Here is a 23,064-nt window from a genome sequence, read left to right as displayed (position 1 = left end):
CATGTTGTTACAAATGGCATTATTGCATTCTTTTTTATGGGTGAGTAATATTCCATTGTGTATATGTACCACATCTTCTTTATCCATTCATTTGTCAATGGACATTTAGGCTTTTTTTGTTTTGTTTTCTGGCTGCACTGTGCAGCTTGTGGGATCTTAGTTTCCTGACCAGGGATTGAACCCAGTCTACAGTAGTGAAAGCGCAAAGTCCTAGCCACTGGACCACCAGGGAATTCCCCATTTAGGCTTTTGATTCTACCCTTCCTAAGGTGTTTTACCTTGAAGATTCTCAAGGGACAGGATAGAGGTGGGTACTGGAGAGCTCAGAAGGCTTTCAGTTTTTTGGTAAAAACTGAAATTGTCACTGGCTTAATTTAGACTAACATACTTCATAAACCAGTAAGTGATGTAAGCAGAAGTGATCAAAATTTAGCAATAGCTAAGTCTACCCCTTACCAAGAAAGGGGGATTGCTAGAAAGAACAAATTGCTTTGGGGGGGATGGGGGTTGAGGGGCAGGGAGTGTAGTGTGTTTGAGGAAAGGAGAGATTTAGAAATATATCCTTGAAGTGGCAAAAACCCAATGATTTGGGGAATTGTAAACTTCTCATAAAAATCACGTATCCCATACACTAAATTTGGAAAGCCTTTGAAAATTGTAGAAGATAGTGTCCCTTTTGAAAATGTGTTGCTATTTCATTTCAGAATGCTCTAAAACACAAACCAGACTTAAAGTGTGATGTAACTTGACATCTTACAGCACTTTCTGAGGATTACACAGTTGCCTTAATATAAATAGATAAACCCAATAGATACGTGACAAATGCTGACAAAAGACCTCACTTCATCATCTGTAGGTGGACCACACTCACCAGAAAATTAGAAAAACCATATTCTCTTGGGAAGTTGGTACCTTTCTTCTTGGCTTTGGTTTTGCCATTACTGCTTTAGGCATTATGGGCTCAAAACCGAATTTGGTGAGTCTTGAGAGAGAGTGGTGCTGTGGATGGAGAATGGAAGGACGTGTTGCTGAGTTCAGCATAGTAGCAGCCCTCATAACCACAGTCTTACTGTCTTCTGTTCCATAATTATATTTTGGGAGTGGGGACCCTTGGTGAGAGTGGATATTATGGTGCCATTATGGAAGATTTCAAGTAGAGAGATTACTAGTCTTAGAAGTCTTCATCACCACCAGTCTACCTTAACCCTGTTGACTAGTTCTGTATTTAAGTTTTGGGACATCAAAAACTGTGTCCTTTGACTCTGAAATGTCCTTTCTTGGTTCTGAGAAGCTGATGCATGTCATCAAAAATTACTGGTTGCTGGGCTTCCCTGGTGGCGCAGTGGTTGAGAATCCGCCTGCCGATGCAGGGGACACGGGTTCGTGCCCCGGTCCGGGAAGATCCCACATGCCGCGGAGCGGCTGGGCCCGTGAGCCATGGCCGCTGCGCCTGCGCGTCCGGAGCCTGTGCTCCGCAAAGGGAGAGGCCACAACAGTGAGAGGCCCGCGTACCGCAAAAAAAAAAAAAAAAAAAAAAAAAAAAATTACTGGTTGTTTTGCTTCTTGTTTGTTTTTAGTATGGCATTTTATATATCCCACGATCATCTGAGTAGAGGAAATTAGATACAGTGCATATATTATAAGGGATAATTTGGCTTGCCTGTGTTTTTAAAGAGCTGCTTACAGACCCATGTGAGAAGATGATAGCTGATCTATACTCATATAATTCTGGAAAAGGTTAGTATCTGTCCTCATTAGCTGAGTGTGTTCTGTGTTGGTTGATGGAAAATGAAAAGAAACAAATTGGAGGTCTACTCTTCTCCGTGGTAGACATGCTTAGTTTGGAAAAGAATACTAAACATAGTTGAAAAAGGAAGACGTTTATATTCCTTGTCCCCCTCACTCAGTTTTCTGCCTGCTGAAGGTAACAGGTGTGTTTCCTCATATTCCTGTATTGTTCTTCACTTGCAGCCCACTGTTCCGTCTTAATTCTGTGACCTTGTATCCTCTTCAGAGTAGCACTTGAAAGTTGGAAATATGTAGAAATATGAACCTTTTACAGCAGGGCCAGTCAGCGAGTTGTCTCGCAAGACTAGGCAGGAGCTAAAGGAAACATAAATCCAGTCTGAAGGAAAGTGAAAAATCACAGTTGTATACAAACAAGTGGGTAAATAAAAGGCAAAATATAAAATAGAGGATTTCACTGTTTACCACTTGAGAGTGCTCACTGTGCTAGAATGAAACCTGAGAGTTACTAAGAATAACTTCACATATCCCGGCAGTCAGGTCTGGTGTGTGGGAGAGAGAACAGAATCCTGATTCAGATGCTGTGCTCCCTGCCCTAGATAGAAAGCAGCACTATCCAGTTCGCCTTGTTTTTTGGGTAGTTTAGATTCATTGCTCACCTTCACAGGGGAGCTTTTGGAGATCACAGAGGATTCTGGCAGCCCTTGGAAAAGACATTTTTATTAGATTGGATTATAGCTTACAGCTGCCCAGCTCTTAGAAGAGTAGGATCTAATCCGTTTCCCTTAAGTAAGTGATTTTTTTTTAAGTTCAGTTTTCAGCTTTGTGGACTGGCAGGATTTTTTATTCAAATACAAAGGACAGAGTATAAGTTAAAAGTGAAGCCAGTGTTGCCTTTTGTTGGTTTGCCTTGTGAATGGCATTTGAGATCCTAGAACACACATCTCCTGTTTAGGCTGCTGTGTTTTTTGCCTGATACTTGTGATGACAGTTCCCTTTCTGCCTGGTCTTAAGACAGGCAGAGAATGTCTGGCATAGCAGCCAAAGTCAAGAAAGCTTGCTGCCTCAATTTTGACTTACGGAAGACTGTTCTCTCCGCAGATTTTTGCAGCTCAAGTAGCAGTCCTCCTTTCCAGCCCATCAAAAGCCACGTAACCATTCCAACAGCCCATGTGATGCCTTCTACTTTGGGGACCTCTCCTGCCAAGCCAAATTCTCCTGCCGGACCCTCTTCTTCCAAACTTCCTTTGTCAGGGCTGACTGAAAGTGTGGGGATGACAAGAAATGGAGACCTCGGTGCAATGAAACGTTCTCCAGGCCTGTCTAGAGATTTCATGTATCTTTGTGGTGCTGCTGGAGAGAATGGAGTTGAGCAGTCCTGGTTTCCAGCAGTGGGCCATGAAAGAGAAGAAGAGGCAAGGAAGTTTGATATTCCCAATATGGAGTCTACCCTCAATCAGTCGGTAATGATGGAGACACTTTATTCAGATCCCCACTACCGAGTCTCCTTCCACAACCCAAGAACCGACACAAACAAGGAGTTATACAAAGTGTTGCCTGAGACCAAGAAGGCACCAGGCAGTGGGGCGGTATGTGAGCGGAATGGACCACACCCTAGTGGCAGCGGGGTTCTTCCTTTGGGACTTCAGCCTGCTCCTGGGCTCTCCAAGCCTCTACCTTCTCAGGTGTGGCAACTGAATCCTGACCCTTGGCATCCCCGCGAGCGATCTTGTGAGCTCAGCACTTGTCAGCAGCAGCTGGATTTGATCCGTTTACAGATGGAGCAAATGCAGGTAGAGGCCCTTCTTTCCTTGGATTTTGCAGTTTCTGTGCTGATCTTAGAACTGTATAGGTTTTGTCCTATAAGTTTTGACTCCAAAGAAAGCATTTGTAAAAAAGAGGAAAGATGTTTGTAGATAGGAAATGAAGTCTTGTGAATGTCTTCAAATCTGTTGGTGGTCTAATTAAACACCAGATAGTTTCTCCAAAGCAGAGGGTTATAAAGGGAAACCCAGAGTTAGGACATCAACACTGACTGTGTGTGTATGTATTTATGTACCAGTCACTAGGCTAGGTACTTTAACATACAGAATCTTATTTAATCCTTGTAGCACTCCGATGAGGTAAATGTAGAAATTTACCAAGTTCTTAGAATAAGTAATCTGTCCAGGGTCACAGAGCTGGTGAGTGGCAGAGTTCTGGGGTTCAAAAACTGTCTTTGAATCCCAGGTTCTTTGCACTATAACACTTCTGGGTTAAAAAAAAAAAAAAAAAAAAAAAGTTCTTGTGCTGCTTAAGAATGGGAAGAAAGGAAGCAGGACACATTCTCCTTTCCTGGTTGGTGAGGACATCTTAGCTCCTGGTTAGCTTCTGTTGCCAGATAATGAAAGACAACTGACCTTTTCTTAGAAACTGGAGCCTTTCTGAGCAGGGAGTGTCCAGTTGGCAGAAGTCTCCCTAGCAGGTTCTTTCCAGTCATACATCAGAGCTAAAATTATTTCATAAACAGTGGCCTTCTCAGACTGAGCCAAAGTAAGCCTTGACTGCAGACCCAGCTGTAGCTCAGGTGTTTCCAGGTGCCTATAGGTCAAGATTAAGCCGCTCTGGGCCTGCTTGTCTTTCAGCTTCAGAATGGAGCCATCTGCCACCATCCTGCTGCTTTTTCTCCTTCATTGCCCACATTAGACCCAGCACAGTGGATCAGCATCTTGAACAGTAATGAAAACCTTCTGAAGGAAAAGGAGCTCCTTATTGACAAGTAAGGGGGCAAGGGGTGTCATAGGGCTAGCCTCTGCTGTCCCAGACCCCACTAAGGAGGTTTTCCCAAGGGCAGCACATCCTCCTCTGTTTAGGACCCTGCCTTGCCTCATGGTAGAGCTAGGTCAGTAAGCAGCCTAGTCCAGTATGTGAGTAATGTGATAGGCCAGTTGCATGTCTCTGCATGGGCTGTGGGGAGTGCCTAAAGGGGTCAGCTGGCTCTTCGCAGCTGATCTTTCTTCATTTCCCCTGTCAGTTTTCTCATTTGCTCTTCCTCCTCTAGGAAACAGCACTGACCAGAACCCAAGGTCTTTGCTTACAAAGTGTGGTTTGTACCTAAGGAAAGTGGGGGCTCATATTGCAAGTGGATTTGTGTCAGGACCCTGGACCTCATTCTATTCTGGCTTTTGCAGGCAGAGGAAACATATCTCTCAGCTGGAGCAGAAAGTGCGAGAGAGCGAACTACAAGTCCACAGTGCTCTTTTGGGCCGCCCTGCCCCCTTTGGGGATGTCTGCTTGCTGAGGCTGCAGGTAAGCCTTGGCAGCCAGGATGGCATTCTGCTTGTCATAACTCAGTATCTTCCCTGCGCTTGGCACTGTTAGGCATCCGGGAGATAGAAAATGGACCAAGTGATACAAGGTGTCCCTGCCCTCAAAGAGTAACATCTTAATTATAAAGTATCTCCTGTTCTGCCCTTGTGGAGGCAGAAAAGGCTTGAGGGTAGATCAAGTGGAAGTCCAGGTGCCTTGGTATCAGGACACACTTGGGAGAAAAGGAAGGCAGAGCAAGGTACGTAGTAAGACCCTAGAACTGAGTGGTGCTTTGAGAAGTCTTAATATACCAGCCCTGGCCAAATGGAGGGGGAAACAGAGGTAATGCAGCATTCAGAGCCATTCCCACTTTTATTCTTCCATGTCTAGGAGCAACTGAAGGAAACCATGCTCTCACTTAGGTCAGTAGCTCTAAAAGAAGTTGGCCAAGCCTCTTCTGTAATTTGGGCTTTTGAATGATGTCTGTTAGACAGGTTATAGTACTGTACTGGCTTTGCCACCTAGTGGGCCTGTTAAGATAGTGTTCCATCTTGTAGAATCAGAATGTTGGTGTGAGAAGGGCCGTTAGATAAAATCTAGTTCGGTCCTCTAATTTACTGATAAGAAGTTTGAGGCCCAAGAAGGAGGGAGAATTTGCCTGAAGTCATATAGAGAATGAGTGGAGGAGAACCAGGCCTTGAGCCCAGGTCTTCTGATACAGTGTCCTGTATTCCTTTGTTATACTACAACTCATCAAGTATTGCTTTAAGCCAGTGGTTCTGAAGTTTGAGTATGCATCTGAATCACCTGGAGGGCTTGTTAAAACACAGATTATTGAGACCCATCCCCAGAGTTTCTGTCTACTGGGCCTGGGAGTTGGGCTTAAGAATTTGCATTTCTAACAAATTCCCAGGTGATTCTGAAACTTAGTCCTAGGACCACACTTTGAGAAGCATTGCTTAAAGAAATTCTTAGATAAAGGTGATACTTGACCACAAAGTATACTAGGTATAAGTAACATGTATGGGACTGTCAGGGTAAGGAACAGTTATATATTGAGAATCTTTCTGCAGGAATTGCAGCGAGAGAACACTTTCTTACGTGCACAGTTTGCACAGAAGACAGAAGCCTTGAGCAAAGAAAAGATGGAGCTTGAAAAGAAACTCTCTGCTTCAGAAGTTGAAGTCCAGCTCATCAGAGAGTCACTCAGAGTGGCATTGCAGAAGCATTCAGAGGAGGGGAAGAAACAGGAAGAAAGGGTGAGCTAAGGAACTGATAGCTTTCTAATTCACAAATGAGTTGGCAGTCAGCCCTCTCCTGCCAGACCCTAAGCTGTTTCTGGCCCCTATTCTTGGAACCTGGAGGAGCCAATTGGGTGAAACCCCCTACATTGACTTCTTATGCAGGATTGGTCTGTTAGAAATGGAACCTCTCCTTTCTGCTTCATCTGCACATAACTACCACAGACAGAAAGCCGTATAATCCCTCACTGTCCCAGGTTGTGATGGGCTACCAGCTGGCCTAGGTGGAAAATCAGTCTGGGCAGTCATACGAGATTGTACTGTGGCAGGATGTACCTGTGGTACATCATTCAGCCTGGTTTCTCCTCACTCTACCTAAAAATTAGGTGAAGAATCCCATATATGCAGATATTTTGGGAGTTTTAACATTTCTGCCAGTGCTCTTAGAATTGCCTTAGGGTGAGATTGGTTATCATAGAAGGAGCTAAATCTTTTGGTTCTGTTCACAGGTTGCACTAATGCAGACATTCTTGGGGGACCAGTTTAATAATGTTTAGTTCTGGACCACTTGCATCAAAGTCAGCTAAAGCAGTGTTTCTTAAACTTTAATGTGCTTAAGACTCATTTGGAGATCATGATAAAAATACAGATTACAGATTCAGTAGTTGTGGGAGGGAAGGGTGGTCCCTGAGATCCTGCATTTCTAATAAGCTCCCAGGTGATATTGGTGCCATTGGTACAGTATAGACTTAGAGGCTTGTTAAAAAAGAAACTTTTAATCAAAATAAAACATGTATCTAAGTTAAATAACCAACATGTTATCAAATATCAACATATTTATAGTAAAAATTAGTGGTTCTGTGCCCAGCCCCACTCCACAGAATTATCTGTCCTCAACTCTTTTCTTTCTCCTGATACATACCTCTATATTTCTGAATAGTATTCTTTCATTGCATTTTTTGCTGTTTTTGTTTCATGAATGCAATATCTTTTCTCTGATTATACCTTTTGGGATGTCTGCATCTGCTCATAGTGTTGTTTCTTGTTTCTTTCAGGTCTTTTTATTTTGTTTTGGTGTCTTTCATGTTAGAGGCTTGGTGATCCTTGAATGAAAGAGTGCTCATATTTAAGAATGTAGTTTAGGGACTTCCTTGGCGGTCCAGTGCTTAAGACTCCACGCTTTCACTACAGGGGGCACAGGTTTGATCCCTGGTTGGGGAACTAAGATCTCACATGCCGTGCACTGCAGCCAAATAAAAAAACAATGTATCAGTAGTATTTTAAAGCTGCGTGGAAGCTCTGGGTTCATGGTAGTTTTCTGGTGGGCTTCCCTGTGGGATGATCAGACTTAGTCTGCCCTTTTCACTTGGGAACCCTCAAATATCAGTATCTGAATGTCTCATCTCACTCTCTAGGAAAGAATCTTCAGCCTGCTGCCTGGTGGGGAGACTGGGGACAGGAATGATTTTGGCCTTTGGGTTCTCAACACTGAGAAGGAGATTAGGTTTAAAGTCCCACAGTTCTATACATAGATGTTTACTTATACTTATTTTCAACACAGTGCTTCACATACTCTCTCTGCCATGACTGATATCCCTGAGCTTGACTCTCTCTAAGTTGCTTTCTCTGGAGAATAAATCTCCAGTCTCCTTTTGGGGAAACCTAGGGTGAGAATGGTATCCAGCTAACCTGAATATAGTCTTCTAGTGAATCCCCCTATTTTTCAGGTCTATGGCTGATACATACCTCCCTCAGGTATCTGGTGCTTCAAGTACAGGGGTTTTTGCCGGTTGTGAAGGGCACATTGTTTTCCAAGTTGTCTGTAACTCCTACTGCAGATTATAACTCCTCTGCTCTAAGTCATTTATCCCCTCATTCACTTTTTTTTTTTTTTTTGTGGTACGCGGGCCTCTCACTGTTGTGGCCTCTCCTGTTGCGGAGCACAGGCTCCGGACGCACAGGCTCAGTGGCCATCGCTCACAGGCCCAGCCGCTGCGCAGCATGTGGGATCTTCCCAGACCAGGGCACAAACCCGTGTCCCCTGCATCGTCAGGCGGATTCTCAACCACTGCGCCACCAGGGAAGCCCCCTCTATTCACTTCTGTCTTCTGAAAACATGTTGAAATATCTTGTATACTTTTGTCTCCTCTGTTGACTTTTAAAAATCAGTACTTTATTTTCCTCCTGTTGTTTAGAGATAATTTTGGAAGAGAGAAAAGATAAACATCTCTGGCCAGTCTTCCATTTTTTAAATTCACAGTTGGTTATCAGCACTTTTTTTTTTTTTTTTTTTTTTTTTTTTTTGCGGTACGCGGGCTTCTCACTGTTGTGACCTCTCCCACTGCGCTGCGGAGCGCAGGCTCAGCCGCCATGGGTCACGGGCCCAGCTGCTCCGCGGCATGTGGGATCTTCCCGGACCGGGGCACAAACCTGTGTCCCCTGCATCGGCAGGCGGACCCTCAACCACTGCGCCACCAGGGAAGCCCCGGTTATCGGCATTTTTAATAAGCTTCCCAGGTGATTCTGATGCATATTAAAATGTGAGAATCTGGAGAGTCACATGGAGTTTAAAGATTGTACCTGGGGTAAAGATTTTGACTGATTTTCAGGGATCCCTCTTAGTACTGTGTTATCTTTGGATTAAATTAGGCCTGTGCCTCTTTGGCATCAGTAGATCTGCCTTACCTTTTCTCTGCTTTCTCTTACTTCCTCCAGCTTCCTTTTTCATAAGCCAAAGAAAAAGCCATAATAGTGAAGAAAAAGTTTCCATTCAACAAGTCTTTTTTTAAATTAATGTATTTGTTTTATTTATTGATTTTTGGCTGTGTTGGGTCTTTGTTGCTACGTGCGGGCTTTCTCTAGTTGTGGTGAAGTGGGGGCTACTCTTTGTTGCGGTGCGTGGGCTTCTCATTGCGATGGCTTCTCTTGTTGCAGAGCACGGGCCCTAGGTGCGCGGGCTTCAGTAGTTGTGGCTCGCAGGCTCTGGAGCACAGGCTCAGTAGTTGTGGCGCACGGGCTTAGTTGCTCCACGGCATGTGAGATCTTCCCAGACCAGGGCTCAAACCCGTGTCCCCTGCATTGGCAGGCGGATTCTTAACCACTGTGCCACCAGCGAAGCCCCATTCAACAAATCTTAATTGATTGCCTGCTCAGTGCCAAGCACTGTGCTGTGTGTTGGGGATATGATAATAAGCAAAATGGACATAGCCCCTCCTCTCAAGGAGTTTAGAGTCTCCTTAGCCCTTCCAGATGATTGCTTAGCTTTATATCATATGTGGTGCTTAGGGAAGAATGCATTACCTATCTCACCAGAGGAGACCAGACCAGCTGTATGTCTACTGTATATACAGTTATATTTACTTTTGCAATTCAGTTCTGATGCAGACCACTTAGAGTTAGGATCAGATTCCACAGGTTTAAGGGCATGGTCCCCCAAAAGACTATGCGTATTTGTTACTTCCGATGCCAGCTGCAAGTTTTGGGTTCCCTAGACTGCCTATATACTTCTGACCAACTGGCTATAAATCCAGGGGTTCCTATGACCCCTTCAGGTTCAGTAATTCACCAGAAAAACTCAGAACTCAGGATTACTTAGGATTACAGTTTTATTATAAAAATACAAATCAGGACAAGCCAAATAAAGAGACAAATAGGATGAGGTCTGGGAAAGTCCTCAAAGCAGGGCTTCCTTACCTTTTCCCTCTTGGAATCAGAGCCTGTCATCCTCCTAGCACATACATGTGTTCACCAACCAGGAAGCTCCACTGAGCTTTGGTGTCCAGAATTTTTAATTGGGGTTTTATTATGTAGGCATGATTGAACTCAATCTCCTGTCTTTGTCCCCTCTTCACAGGGAGTTGGGCTCAACTCCATCGGTCTTTATAGTGACCAGTCTGCATTCTGGGTCATCTCATTAGCATAAATGCATTTATGGTGGGCTCTGGTCCACTAAGAAAAACAAAGATACTCCTGTTCTATTATCTGGGATATTCTAAGAGTTTAGAAGTTACCTCCCAGGAAGCTGGACAAAGACTAGACAAATTTTTTTTTGGCTGCACTGTGCAGCATGCGGAATTTTCCCAACCAGGGATCCAGGTATTGAACCCAAGCCTCCTGCAGTGGAAGTGCGGAGTCTTAACCACTGGCTTACCAGGGAAGTCCAAAATTCCTTATTATACGGTAGAGCTACCCATTTTTGAAAACTGCCAGAGGAGTCCCCCTTCCCCCCTTCCTTGCCCTTGATTAGAAAGTTCTTGTGTGTTAACTGCATTTTATGCCCTAATCTCAAATGGCAAAATTTTATCAGCTTCCTGCATTCATTGTAGTGGAAAACATTTATAGCCCTAAGGGCAAAGACATCACTTCAAAAAAAGTTGATGTTCAGGGTTGTAGAGGAGTCAATGGAGACAGATTCTTGACATTTCTTCCCAATAGGTCAAGGGTCGTGATAAACATATCAATAATTTGAAAAAGAAATGTCAGAAGGAATCAGAGCAGAACCGGGAGAAGCAGCAGCGTATTGAGACCTTGGAACGCTACCTGGCTGATCTGCCCACCTTGGAAGACCATCAGAAGCAGAGCCAGCAGGTAGCAGCAATGTCTGGGCATACCTGGGGCAAGAAGGGAGTGGCCAAGCAGGGGGGCTTTCTCATCCTCTGCTGCATGCAGTTACCTTGTGGCTTCCTGAAAGGAAAATCCCAAAGGGGTCATGTCCACACTCATATCACAACTGAACTGCAAGTTTTTTGAGATACCCAGAGAGTCTTCCTTGGCCTATTGACCTAAGCATGGAATCCTGTCTTTCAGCTTAAGGATTCTGAATTGAAGAGCACAGAGCTGCAGGAGAGAGTGACTGAGCTGGAGAGTTTGCTGGAGGAGACCCAGGCAGCCTGCAGAGAGAAGGAGGTTCAACTGGAAAGCCTGAGACAGAGGGAAGCAGAATTCTCCTCCACTAGACATAGGTAAATACCCCAGTGGGGTTGAGGAAAGGAATGGAGAGGTATGTTCTGGTCCTGGCTACCCCACTCACTACCTGTGTGACTTTGGGCAAATCATTTCACTTCTTTGAGCTTCATTTTCTTTGGATTGTAAGTAATAGGAAAGCTGTTTATGGACAAGGACTATGTCTTTGAGATGGAATGTGGGGTGTATAGTGGTGCAGTGGGGTGGGATTTGTCACTGTATCCTTTGGAAGGCTCCAACCCAGTACCTGGCATAATAATACTAGATAATAGTCCTTGAATATGTATGTGTTGAATGACTGGGAGCACTTTATAAACTGGAAAATGAGTATCTCTATATTTACAAAAGTAGATCCTGGTGCTGAGGACTGGGGGTTATCCTCATTTTGAATCTTGCAACGTAAAGCCTACCAGGAGCATCTGTTTCTTCTCCTCAGCCCTAGGGATTGCTCTCGATTGCCACAGCAGGTTCTGAGAACAAAACAAGGTGCCATAATGTACTCTCAGGGTGTCTTGGGAGCCTCCTCCATGTTAATAGCAGTTTCTCAAAATGTGGTGGCTGTGTTTCAACAGCCGCTTGGACCAAATCCAGCTGCTAATGGGATGGATTGGATTTCTCATCCCATATTCAACCACAGTGACCCTGTTGTTTATTTCAGCAGATGGGCCATGATGAAAGTGATTGTAGGGATCCATGGGAGGAGACCATTGGTTGGAGTCAGAAGCGAGGTTAGGGGACATAGCTGGGTCTGCCCCAGACTGTATGTACAAAGAAAAAAGATTTTTTTGGTATTTTCTAAAATTTGTGCATTATATACATGTGACTTTTATAATTTAAATACATGTGATGAATGTTTACTTTTAAATATCAAAACAAAGAATAAAAAACCTGGGCAGGTAGAGAATTGATAGCACATTGTATAGGTGCTGACCTCTAGGGAATGGAACTAGCATAGACTGAGCAAGCAGCTTCTGTGTGGCACTCCCTACGTTATACAGACCTAAGACATTATCCCCACCTATGGCTTGGAAGGGCATAAATGTCTTGCCCCAAAACATACAGTAAATAGTGGAATCAGGCATCAAAGCCACATCCCTCTAACTTCAGAGTTCTTTAAGAGGCCACTGTTTTTCAGCCTGCAAGATAAGCAGTTTGTGGAGGTGGCCAGTGGAGAAGATACAGCTCAACGGGGAGAAGGTCCGCAAGTGGAAATGGAGTCCTGGCAGAAGGAATGTGATTCCCTTCAAAAGGTGACTGGGGGTGTCCAGGCTGTAACGGGGTAGGCTTAGAGGAAAGAAAAGATTGGGTATTGGTAGGGAACCATGAATTTCTGACCCTGAGCCCCCTAGGATCTGCTCTCTAGAGTTTTTCTCTCTTTTCTGAGAAATCATCCCTGCATAATAAATTTGCATTTTAGATATTCATCCTTATGACTGGCAAGCAAAGTTAGGGAAGGACATGCCTCTGAACATCCAAATTTATATGCTCCAAAATGGTGCGCTGAAGCTTGGTGCACTTCATTCATGGCTCAGGCCCTGTTCAGAACCTCTTGCATTGAGCAAAGTTCTACCCAGTGAGAGGGCTCTAATTCAGCAGAGAAGAAGGAGTTCAGGGCCTAGCAGTGAGACTGGTTGAAGGTAAGCAAAAAAGAAGACCCAGAAATGGTTCAGAGAGTACTTGAGGTCTCAAAGGACAGGAAACTAGGCCTGTTTAGGTTCTCTCCTCGAACAGTCACTGTGACCAAAGCTATAAGTAATGATAACTATCACAGCCCTGGAAAGGGCAAGCTTCATTAAACTGAATTTTCAGTGATGTCCTTTACCAAAGAACTAGAATATACACTGGCTGTATATGAAGTTGATTCTACTGGCCTACAATCATCAGGGTGAGGGTGTCTCTCTCCACCCAACTTCCCCATGGTGGTCATAGGTCCATACTACATTCCTCTTTGTTTAAATCTCTTTGTGACTACAGCACAGGAGTGTGAAGCTGGTTAGCCAGGATAGGGAGTCTGGGTTATATTTCTGTAGGTAGAGCTAACTTGTCTTCACTCTGTTCTCACTGGTGACTGGCTGTAGCCAGTTGGTCTAAGAGCCAGACCACAGATCCTAGTACAGCCTCTTGCCCTCTGACCTCACTATCAGCATGTGCTTACAGCCTTCCTTGATAACTTTGCCTCTCAGATTGTGGAGAAGCAACAGCAGAAGATTGATCAGTTGCGTTCACAAGTACAGGTGAGCTGGAGTCCTTGGGACATGGTGGGCAGGACTTGATGGAATTTCTAGAATTCAACCAACACTGTTCTCTGCCATGCAATTTACTCAGTGTTAGGAGCACAAGAATGAGACCCAGTCAGTGCTTTTAGCAGACATTCTTGTTGGGAAGGGGTTTTAGCACAGTACTGTTAGAGCATCCATATTACCCTCGGGGAGCATAAAAGAGTCAGTGGAAGTAGGGAGGTCAAGGAAGGGTTTCTGGAGATCACGAGCCTTCTTTTTTTAAAATTTATTTATTTATTTTTGGTTGCATTGGGTCTTCATTGCTGTGCACAGGCTTCCTCTACTTGCGGCGAGTGGGGGCTACTCTTCGTTGCAGTGTTCAGGCTTCTCATTGCGGTGACTTCTCTTGTTGCGGAGCACAGGCTCTAGGCGCGCAGGCTTCAGTAGTTGCAGCACACAGGCTCAGTAGTTGCGGCATGCGGGCTCTGGAGTGCAGGCTCAGTAGTTGTGGTGCACAGACTTAGTTGCTCAGCAGCATGTGGGATCTTCCCGGCCCATGGCTTGAACCCATGTCCCCTGCATTGGCAGGCGGATTCTTAACCACTGCGTCACCAGGGAATCCCTCATGAGCCTTCTTGAAGGAGGAGGAAGAGTTAGCCAGTCAATGAGGAGGCGCAGGATAGGTTGGTATTTCCTGATAGAAGGAACAGCATGGGTAAGAACATGAGGGCATGAAACAGCAGGGTTTGCACATGGAGCTGCAAGCAGTTTGATATTGTTGAAGTAAGGTGGTAAATGGAGAACTGGGCTATGCGAGGGCTGGGACTGTTCAACTAATTTAGCTTTTGTTCTTTAGGTGGGTGATGGGAATCTACTATAGTATTTAATTGGGGTGGGATGTGGTCAGGTTTGCAACTCAGGCTTGAGTGTGGAAGAATATTGGCACTTGGAGAGAGACAAGTTTGGAGGCCAGTGGACTATAGCAGAAATCCTAGTGAGAGATGATGAAGGATGATGCATAAGGCAGCATTGCAAGAAGCAGTTGTGAGGGGACAGATTTAAATGAATTTTAAGAGGTAAAATTGAGAGGAATCAGTGACTGATAGAATGTAGGAGGTTGAAGAATAAGGAAAAATCAAAGACAACTCCTGGTTTCTGTTTTGGGCCAGAGTAGGGGTTGTCCTTAATTGGGTTCTCCAAGAAATCCTAGGTACAGATTCTCTTTGGACTCTAAAAGAGGTTTTCACACCAAACAGGAGAGATTCACATCCACTGAGGAAGAACTGAAACCTGCAGTCCTACCCTTGCCATTATGTGGGTCTATTTAGTTCACATATTTCAAGTCCTGTAAGGAGATAGTCAAGCCTAGTGAGTGTTTACATCCATTTATTATTATTATTATTATCATCATCTGTGCTGCTCGGCTTGCGGGATCTTAGTTCCCTGATCAGGGATTGAACCCAGGCCCTTGGCAGTGAAAGTGAAGAGTCCTAACCACTGGACTGCCGGGGAATTCCTTACATCCATTTAAAATGCCAGGATTGGGCTTCCCTGGTGGCGCAGTGGTTGAGAGTCCGCCTGCCGATGCAGGGGACCACGGGTTCGTGCCCTGGTCTGGGAAGATCCCACATGCTGCGGAGCGGCGGGGCCCGTGAGCCATGGCCACTGAGCCTGCACGTCTGGAGCCTGTGCTTCGCAACAGGAGAGGCCACAACAGTGAGAGGCCTGCGTACTGCAAAAATAATAATAAAATAAAATAAAATCCCAGGATTTTAGTAGTTTTTAGTGGATCTCAAAGTATGTTTCCTGGAACTCTGAGGTTCCACAGCATTTAAAATAGTATATTTACCCATGATGAGACTTTGGTGGAATTAGGTGGATTCAAAATGGTCATCTTGGGTGTTTCATAGTGGTGAGACGTTCTCCTTGGCTGCTAAATTTTTTATTAATACAAAATGGAAAAGTTCAGAAATACTATTTATACTTTATTTGTTCAAGGCAGTTTCAAAACTGGGGGGAAATTGAAATGAACCAGAATGAGAGGCAGAAGATAACAAATATAAATACCTCCCTCTCCTGACCCTGACTACCTCTACACACACACACACATGCACACACGCATTATAACTAGATTAGGTGCCCGAGAGAGTGCTCTCTCTACCCCTTCTCATCTCTGTCAAAAACATTTAATATACAGTATTGTGAAGGTCATTTGGCTGTGAGCTCCTCAAAGACAGAGATTGTTTGGTATTCTTTTTAGTATCCCCAGTGCCTGTCAACAGTAATTGCTCAATAAATAATTGAACTCAACTCAATGGACGTTCCTTGCCCTCAAGAAAGTTATGGTCTAGTGGAGGGAGGAATCATGTGCGTAGCCAACAAATGTACTCATGAGCCATGATGGAGGTATGAGTAGCAGGGCAATATGATTAATTGGACCTAATTTGCAGATTAAGGAAGGTTCTGGCAGAGCAGAGGGGCATTCTGGGCAAAGGGGAAGAGGAGTGAGCAACAGTATTGGAACTGGAACCTTTGAGGATGAAGGCCAGTTAGTCGTTCAGTGTGACTGGAGTAGAGGCTGTGTGGAGGGTAGAAAGAGATAAGGATAGAAAAGTAAGGGCCAGACTGGCCTAGAATGGCCCTGCTGAGGAGCTGGCCTTTATTGCTACATGGTCAGGGGCTAGAGAAGGGTTTGATGCGAAGTCACAGATCAGGGCTGTTGTAAAATAATCTCTTAGCAGCAGCGGGGTGGGGCTTTACTATGTATATAGTCCAGACCAGAGGCGATACGGTCTGAAGTAGACTTGTTACCCCTGATGTGTTCTCCCACCCTCCTTGCCATGGGATGCAGAGCCTAGAGCAGGAAGTGTCTCAAGAAGAAGGAACAAGCCAGGCCCTGAAAGAGGAGGCCCAAAGGAGGGAGACAGCCCTGCAGCAGCTGCGCACAGCTGTGAAAGAGGTGAGTAGCAACAGCTAGGCCTCTTGGTACTGTCTTTACAAACCTGATTTCTCTGTGTATCCTCCTGATCCCTTCTCCCACAGGAGGCCCCACGTTTGGGAGGTCCCTGCTAAGATTTTTTGGCAGAGGAGTAACAAGGGACATTGCATCATCCTTTATATTAAAGGTCCAAAGTCTTTGAGTGGCCAAAATTACCCAGGAATGCTTTTTGGATATGGAAGATCACTCTCTCTTATTTTGTATTCCCGCAGCCACAGGTTTGTGGGGTTGGGGATGAAGGGTTCAAGATTGAAGGTTTGGTGATCCTCATGGAGTAAACAGAGCTGTCGGCAGGGGGCGGCCAAGGTCACTTGCCCAAGTGCTGAGGAAGGAGTCTCCCAGAACTAGGATTGTCACATGGCCCAGTGTGGGTGAAGGGCGGGGACTGGAGGAGAAACTCTATTCAGTGTCTTTAAAACAGAATAGAGGTTGGAAGGGAAGGAGTGCGCATTAAGCTGTTCTGGGAAAGGGAGGGAAAGAGACACAGACGTGAATAGCTGGTCTCTGTAGTGAGGCTTGACTCCACTGAGGTGAAGGATTGAAAAGGCAGGACATATTTCAGCACTATGTCCTCCAGGTCCCCAGCTTCTTCAGCCCCCCCTCATCCCTACCCACCCATTGTCCACTAGCTGTCTTGTTGTCTTTCTTGCCTGCTTTATTCCTCTGACACACTCTGATCCGGCTGGCTGGTGGCCACTTTTGTCAGGGTGGCAGGGAGAGATTGAAACCAGTGTCTCCTCAGATTTCACAGTTCACGTTAAGCCTTCTCTGATAGCCTGGCTAACAGAGTTGGCTGAGGGACTGGCTTCAGATAGAGTTCCGAGGGGCGGGAGTATCTTCTCTGGTTCCTGAACAGAAACCTGGAGGCTGCTGACTCAGTCTGCTGGGGTGCAGTTTCCCCTCCAATGCTGCAGCCCTGTGGGCCCAACCTACCTGCAGGAGAAACTAGGCCTGATATTGAGGGGGAAGAGGGGAGTGCAAGGAGCGGGGACCATCGCCTTTGACTCATAGCTTCCCCTCCACACACATATATACATATATCCACACTCATGTGGAGATACTCTGCTTTTCCCTGGGCCTGGGTTAATGTGCTCGTCTCTCTATCTGCTCAGCTTTCAGTACAGAACCAGGACCTTATTGAGAAGAATCTGACGCTCCAAGAACACCTGCGCCAGGCCCAGTCAGGGTCCCCATCTTCATCAGACACGGCCCAGCTGGCATCTGAGCTGCATCAGGAGTTGGCCAGTTGCCTTCGAGATCTGCAGGCTGTCTGTAGCATTGTGACCCAGAGGGCCCAGGGTCATGACCCCAATCTCTCCCTGCTCCTGGGCATTCACTGTGAGTCCTCAGGCCAGTCTGGGACCCAGGAGAGAGTGGCTTTCATTCTCCTCTCACCCCTATCCACCTTTCCCATCATTACTGGTAATGTGTGAACTGGGCTCTGTAGACCTGGTCACCACCCTCTGGGAGTTTATGTGTTTTGTAAAGTAGACGTTCAGTAAATCTGTTTTGGAAACAGGCATCCTTATGGGGTACCTGGGTGAAGGACAAACAGAAACGTGGCCCTTAGGCAGCAGGATTTCAGCCCATTATCCCTGGGTGCTTTTTAAAAAGTGCCATGTTCCAAGACCACAGGCCTTATGGTACTGCATATCCGTACTGCGCTTTCCACAGGAAAGTGTCTCCTGAGTGACTTACTAATAATCTCTCAAAATGCTCTCCTCCCCAGCTACACAGCACGCAGGGACTCAGCTAGATTTTCAGAAGCCGGATGTGATGAGGAGGAAACTAGAAGAGGTTCAACAGCTACGCCGTGACATCGAGGACTTAAGGACCACCATGTCAGACAGATACGCCCAGGACATGGGAGAAAACTGTGTCACACAGTGAGGAATGCTGGGGGTGGGACAGGCTGTATTCCCCAAGGGAGAATCTGGTTTGCTGAGAGCCCGGTCCAGCAGGTCCTGCCCTGACAATCTCTTGCCTCCTGTCTGCTGCTATTCCCAGAGAAGGGATGGAGGGGAGGTATGAGCCTGCATCTGGGGCCAAGGGCTGATTAGAGAATTTTGTTTGCCTTGCCCCACTCTGGCTTTGCCTTGTTGGATTGCATTTGTCCTGTCATCCTGATTCACCCTTTGAGGATGAGTTAATAATTAACTTTTGCAGGTAGACTGGTAAGTCCTCACAGACTATTCCCAGTTGCAGGCTGACGTCAAAGGCAAGCAGGCCACTTACCTCCTTTTTCCATCCTTTGGGATGGCTCCACATTCATTCCCACCCCATACTTTGGTCGTGCTGATGCCCAGAGTTCCTTAGAGGGGCCAGGAAAGTCTGAGTACCAGTGACAATGGCCATTTGAGAATTCTCAGGCCCCATGTGCCAGCCTTCCTGGGACCTGAGCTGGCTCTGGGTTTTCCTGGGCCCAGTCCCACTGCTTCTTCCTCAGGGCTCTTGTTCTCATAGATGCCTCAGGGTGATCTATTCCTTAGCAAAGTACCAACTAGAATTGGGAGCCCAGGGATTATAACCAGGGCTTCTTCATCTGTGCTACCACGCCTGTTTACAGGAGACCCCACTCTAGTTGCCCTGTGCCCTTGGGGCCCTGGTCGTGTGGTTAGCACAGCCTTTTCTCCTTTGTTCTCAGGCTGGCCAGGTAGCCCCCTTCTTGGGCTTTGAGTGCAAACTCACTCCTCTGTGGTTCTGGGTTTGGGCAGGATTTTCCTCTAGGATACCGCAGGGCAACTGTCAAGCTGCTCACCCCCTTCCCCCTGGGGCTGGGGCCAGTGCCCGGCCTTCTGATTTGTGCCTCTCTTGTGTTTGGGATTGGGGGTCCTTTCCCTTTCCTGCTCTGGGCTCCTTGAGAGTTCAGAGTACCCAGTACAGGTCAGCTTTAAGGTACAGCTTTCAGTGTTTTTCGTTGTTTCTCCGGGGCCTTTGGACCCTCTGCTTTCTGGTTTCTCTTGCCTCCTCGTTGAGGGAGCATCTTGTAGTTGTTTGTATCTGGTTGTTAGGCCAGCCCCAGGCCTCCTCTAGATCTGGAGCCAGGCCAAGCCAGGCCATGTGTGGGGAAGGGGGAGCACTGAGTAGTTCAGGAGTCCAGAGCCAGCCATTGGGAGATTCTTGCTAAGCTTTGGACTGGCAGGGCAGCATCCTGGACCTCACTCCTGGCCTGAATGACTCCTTCTTAAGTGTTTTTACAAGTTTGTGTTTTATTTATGGAGTGACTTATCCCTTCCATTCAGAGCAGCGCCCCACCCAGCCATCCCCTCAGCCTCTGGGCTCCTGCCTCCTAAAGGCCGAGCTGCCTGGTTGGTCTCCACCCTGTATTGGCAGCCCAGCCACCATGCTCACGGGTATTTTTCCTCATAAAGTTTATAAGCAGTTATTTATATGAATCCTTGTTATGTCAACTGGTTTGTATTGCCTATTTTGATTACAAAATAAAAATTTAACAGACTCCTCGGTTTCCCATTGCCTTCCATCACCATCAGCTCATATCCACCCCTCATTTTGGCTTGTTGGAGCCAAAGCCTGGGTGTTTAGCCAAGTTCTCCAAACAGCAGCAAGGAGGGAACTTTGGCAGGTCCAGCCTCATGTCTGTATTTCTACCACTTCTGCTCCTCTGTCTTTCTGTGGGGACAGATAAGATCTCTTCCCACAGCACTTTCTGTTGGGTGCAGCTGCCCTGAGTCACAGAGCGTTTGTCACTGAGTTTCAGTAATCCTCTAAGGAGGAAGTCTGCTGCCTGTGTGTTGCTGTAAGGAAGTGGCTTCCCCAGAGAAAGGCAGGACTCTGTTTGCCTCCAGGAGCTAGGGTTGTCTTCCTGGGCTGTTCTCAAGAGCCCTGGGCCTGGGAGGACTAATGAGGGGTGTCATGTCCAACCCCAGACAGATGGCTGAGTGTCCATGGTTGGGCTGGTTGCTTCCTCTGCACCCCGTGCCATCTGCTGCGAGGAGTTGGGGTGGGGCTGGGGCCACCCCAAGACCAGCGGTGGATCTTTAACAAGGGCCCAGACTCTCAGGAGTCCTGACACCAACCTCTACCTCCACCCAGTCCAGAACTAGAAGCCTCTTTCATACCTTGGCCTCCATCTGGCTCTGTGAGGGTGTGGCCCCGTCTCCTGCCACCACCCTCACTTGTCTAAACCTGCCGATCTGAGCGGAGAGGGACTCTGGGGAAATCTCCAATCAGAGGCCCTCCGTGCTGTGGTGTGCCGCGGGGTTAGCTACGTGTGGGTGGCCCCTGGGGCAGTGTGTGCGTGTTGGAGTCGGGGGCAGCCCGTGAAGTGAGGCTCCCTAGCGGGGTAACTTTAGGTTTGAAAAGAGCCCAAGACTTCAAAGCCCGGAGCGGCACAGCGCTGTCGTGGCACGGGGGTGGGTAGTTAGTTGGGTGCAGCAAACCCGCGCGAGGCTGAAGGGGAGGCCTCTGCCAAACCTTCACCCACGCCCTCCCCGGGCCCTTCCTGCCGTCAGCTTGCTCCCCAGCCTCACACTGTCAGCCCCAGCTCGGAGGGCTGAAAAGGGCGGCCCTGCGTAGGACGGTGGTCCTCGGCGCGCCCGGTCCCCAAGGGGGGCGGGAGGGGGCCCGGCGCTGCGCGGGGCGGGGTCGCGCAGGCCCCGCCCCGGCCGCGCGCCTGTCCGCGCCGCCCATTGGTCCCGAGAGCGATGACTCGCGGGCTGAGCAGGAAGGAAACCGCTCCCGAGCGCGGCGGCCTCGTCTCCAGGCCGTGTAGCTGCTGCCACCGCCACCCCGTCTGCCTGTCGGCCCGTCGGCCCATCCGCAGCATGAGCGGCCTGCGCGTTTACAGCACGTCGGTCACCGGCTCCCGCGAAGTGAGTGCGCGCCCTGGGGTAGAGCGCGGGTGGTGGTCCTGTTGCTCTGGACCCGGCGCCTGGGCCCCGCCCCCAGGGCGGGGGCGGCGAGGTGCTGGGCACGGCCTCCTGAGTTGGGTGGGGGCAGGCTCCGCGGCCCTATCCCGAACACTGAACACCTCCTTCGGGCATCCTGGGTCCTCTGCACCCCCACTACCAGGCTGATCATTGACCATGTCCTTATCTTGCCCTTCCTCTCCAGTGTGTGTGTGTGTGTGTGTGTGTGTACCTGGGGCGGAGGTGGCGCCTTACCCATCTCCACCCAGGCCTGCCCTGCTTTCTCTTTGCGAAGCTCCTGGCTCTCCCCACCCTTAATTTATCTCACTTATGTTCACTCTGACTCTCCTCCTCATGGTTGGTGGTCTCTCTCTCTCTCCTTCCACACCACCACAATCCTGACTCCTCCTCCCAACTCCTAGTGGCCAGAACCCTCCCCTAGGGCGTGGAGCGGGACAGGGGGACAAAAGCTCCCGGCCACAGTCCCTTTTTTTCTGCCCAGGGTTCCCCCCATAAACCCTCCAGTCTGCTCACTAACCCCTGCCCGCCCTTTGCCCCCAGATCAAGTCCCAGCAGAGCGAGGTGACCCGCATCCTGGATGGGAAGCGCATCCAGTACCAGCTAGTGGACATCTCCCAAGACAACGCCCTGCGGGATGAGATGCGAGCCTTGGCGGGCAACCCCAAGGCCACCCCACCCCAGATTGTCAACGGGGACCAGTACTGTGGGGTACGGGCCTGGGGGTTGGGGGTGGAGGGAGTGTTGTAGGAGGATACCAGCCAGAGTCAGACCTGAGACAAAGCACCAGCACTCAGGTGACCACCTCTTGTCCCCTCCCCCAGGACTATGAGCTCTTCGTGGAGGCTGTGGAACAAAACACACTGCAGGAGTTCCTGAAACTGGCCTGAGCCGAGTCAGCCCCCTGGACTCCGTCACCACGTTCCCCCCAGCCATCACCCATGAAGGACCTTGTGACAACTCCGTTATTCCTAACCTTCCGACCTTGGAGCCCCTCCCCCCACCCCAAGACCTATCTCCTCCCCTCTCTAACTGTAGCTCCCTCTCCTCTATTCAAAGGCAACATTCCTTACCCACTAGTCTCAGAAATTGTCTTAAGCAACAGCCCAAGTGCTGGTTGTCCTCAGCCTGGCCCTGAGGCTGCCACCCTGCCTGGCACTGGCTGATGGGCACCTTTGTTGGTTCCATTAGTCAGGGCTCTGCCAAAGGCCCCGCAGTCCCCATCCGGGAGCACCGCAGAAACAATTAAATGTTCCATTCCATTGGCATCGTGTCTGTTTGTTTGGTGTGGCCTGGACATCCTGGGTCCCTGCTCTGAGCAAGTCTGGTAGATGTGATTGTGCTGAGGCTGTGCTCCTGTGTGGCACCTCTGTGTGTGCTTGATAGTGCGTGTGTTTGGATATATGTCCAGCACACACATACCTGTGTGGACCAACGGTTTCTAGAGAGTGTGGGTGGGTCACCCTCCAGTGCACATGCATGTGATGGTGTCCATTGCCTTGGCGTATACTGCACGTTTGCATGCCAGTCAGTAACGCGGCTGTGCCTCGTGGCCACCTGCCTGTGTCCCAACTGCTCGGCTACGTGTGGGTGTGTCATGGAAGTGGGTGCCCAGATGCAGTTCTGCCAGCGTTGGGGCAGCGTTGGTGCATAGTGTTGAAGTGTCCCCACGTGCTTGTGGCTCTGCGCGTGTCTGTGCGCAGGGATCTGCACGCTGGCACACG

General features: G+C 48.0%; 2 protein-coding genes across 4 annotated transcripts in view; both read left to right on the top strand.

The window, feature by feature from the left end:
• CEP85 (centrosomal protein 85) overlaps window positions 1–19,911 on the top strand; it is a 34,524-nt gene extending 14,613 nt beyond the window's left edge. For 2 of the 3 annotated variants that reach the window (XM_067014259.1, XM_059070268.2), the window contains exons 4-14: window positions 2,848–3,539; window positions 4,371–4,504; window positions 4,917–5,034; window positions 6,108–6,293; window positions 10,710–10,862; window positions 11,082–11,236; window positions 12,373–12,487; window positions 13,421–13,471; window positions 16,308–16,415; window positions 17,567–17,792; window positions 18,184–19,911. In XM_067014259.1, coding sequence (XP_066870360.1) covers window positions 2,848–3,539; window positions 4,371–4,504; window positions 4,917–5,034; window positions 6,108–6,293; window positions 10,710–10,862; window positions 11,082–11,236; window positions 12,373–12,487; window positions 13,421–13,471; window positions 16,308–16,415; window positions 17,567–17,792; window positions 18,184–18,344 — 2,099 coding nt within the window. In that variant the 3' untranslated portion in view covers window positions 18,345–19,911. Of the gene's footprint in view, window positions 1–2,280; window positions 2,536–2,847; window positions 3,540–4,370; window positions 4,505–4,916; window positions 5,035–6,107; window positions 6,294–10,709; window positions 10,863–11,081; window positions 11,237–12,372; window positions 12,488–13,420; window positions 13,472–16,307; window positions 16,416–17,566; window positions 17,793–18,183 lie in introns of those variants that run through there. The other variant, XM_067014260.1, reaches the window with a different exon arrangement.
• Window positions 19,912–21,098: 1,187 nt separating this feature from the next.
• Window positions 21,099–22,608, top strand: SH3BGRL3 (SH3 domain binding glutamate rich protein like 3). Its single transcript, XM_059070714.2, has 3 exons — window positions 21,099–21,286; window positions 21,884–22,051; window positions 22,165–22,608. Exons 1-3 carry the CDS (start codon window positions 21,119–21,121, stop codon window positions 22,228–22,230), a joined length of 402 nt encoding a protein of 133 aa, XP_058926697.1. The 5' UTR covers window positions 21,099–21,118; the 3' UTR covers window positions 22,231–22,608.
• The last annotated feature ends 456 nt before the right edge of the window (window positions 22,609–23,064 follow it).

This window comes from Kogia breviceps, chromosome 1, assembly GCF_026419965.1.
Source record: "Kogia breviceps isolate mKogBre1 chromosome 1, mKogBre1 haplotype 1, whole genome shotgun sequence".
NCBI classification, from domain to species: domain Eukaryota; kingdom Metazoa; phylum Chordata; class Mammalia; order Artiodactyla; family Physeteridae; genus Kogia; species Kogia breviceps.
This window is presented reverse-complemented; position numbering and strand designations above follow the sequence as displayed.

Bases quoted from the DNA above. Each gene is read 5' to 3' on its own strand.
- SH3BGRL3 (XM_059070714.2), top strand. From the start codon at position 21,119: ATGACTCGCGGGCTGAGCAGGAAGGAAACCGCTCCCGAGCGCGGCGGC. The intron at 21,287-21,883 runs GTGAGTGCGCGC...CTTTGCCCCCAG, and splicing joins CGGTCACCGGCTCCCGCGAA to ATCAAGTCCCAGCAGAGCGA. The intron at 22,052-22,164 runs GTACGGGCCTGG...CCCCTCCCCCAG, and splicing joins ACGGGGACCAGTACTGTGGG to GACTATGAGCTCTTCGTGGA.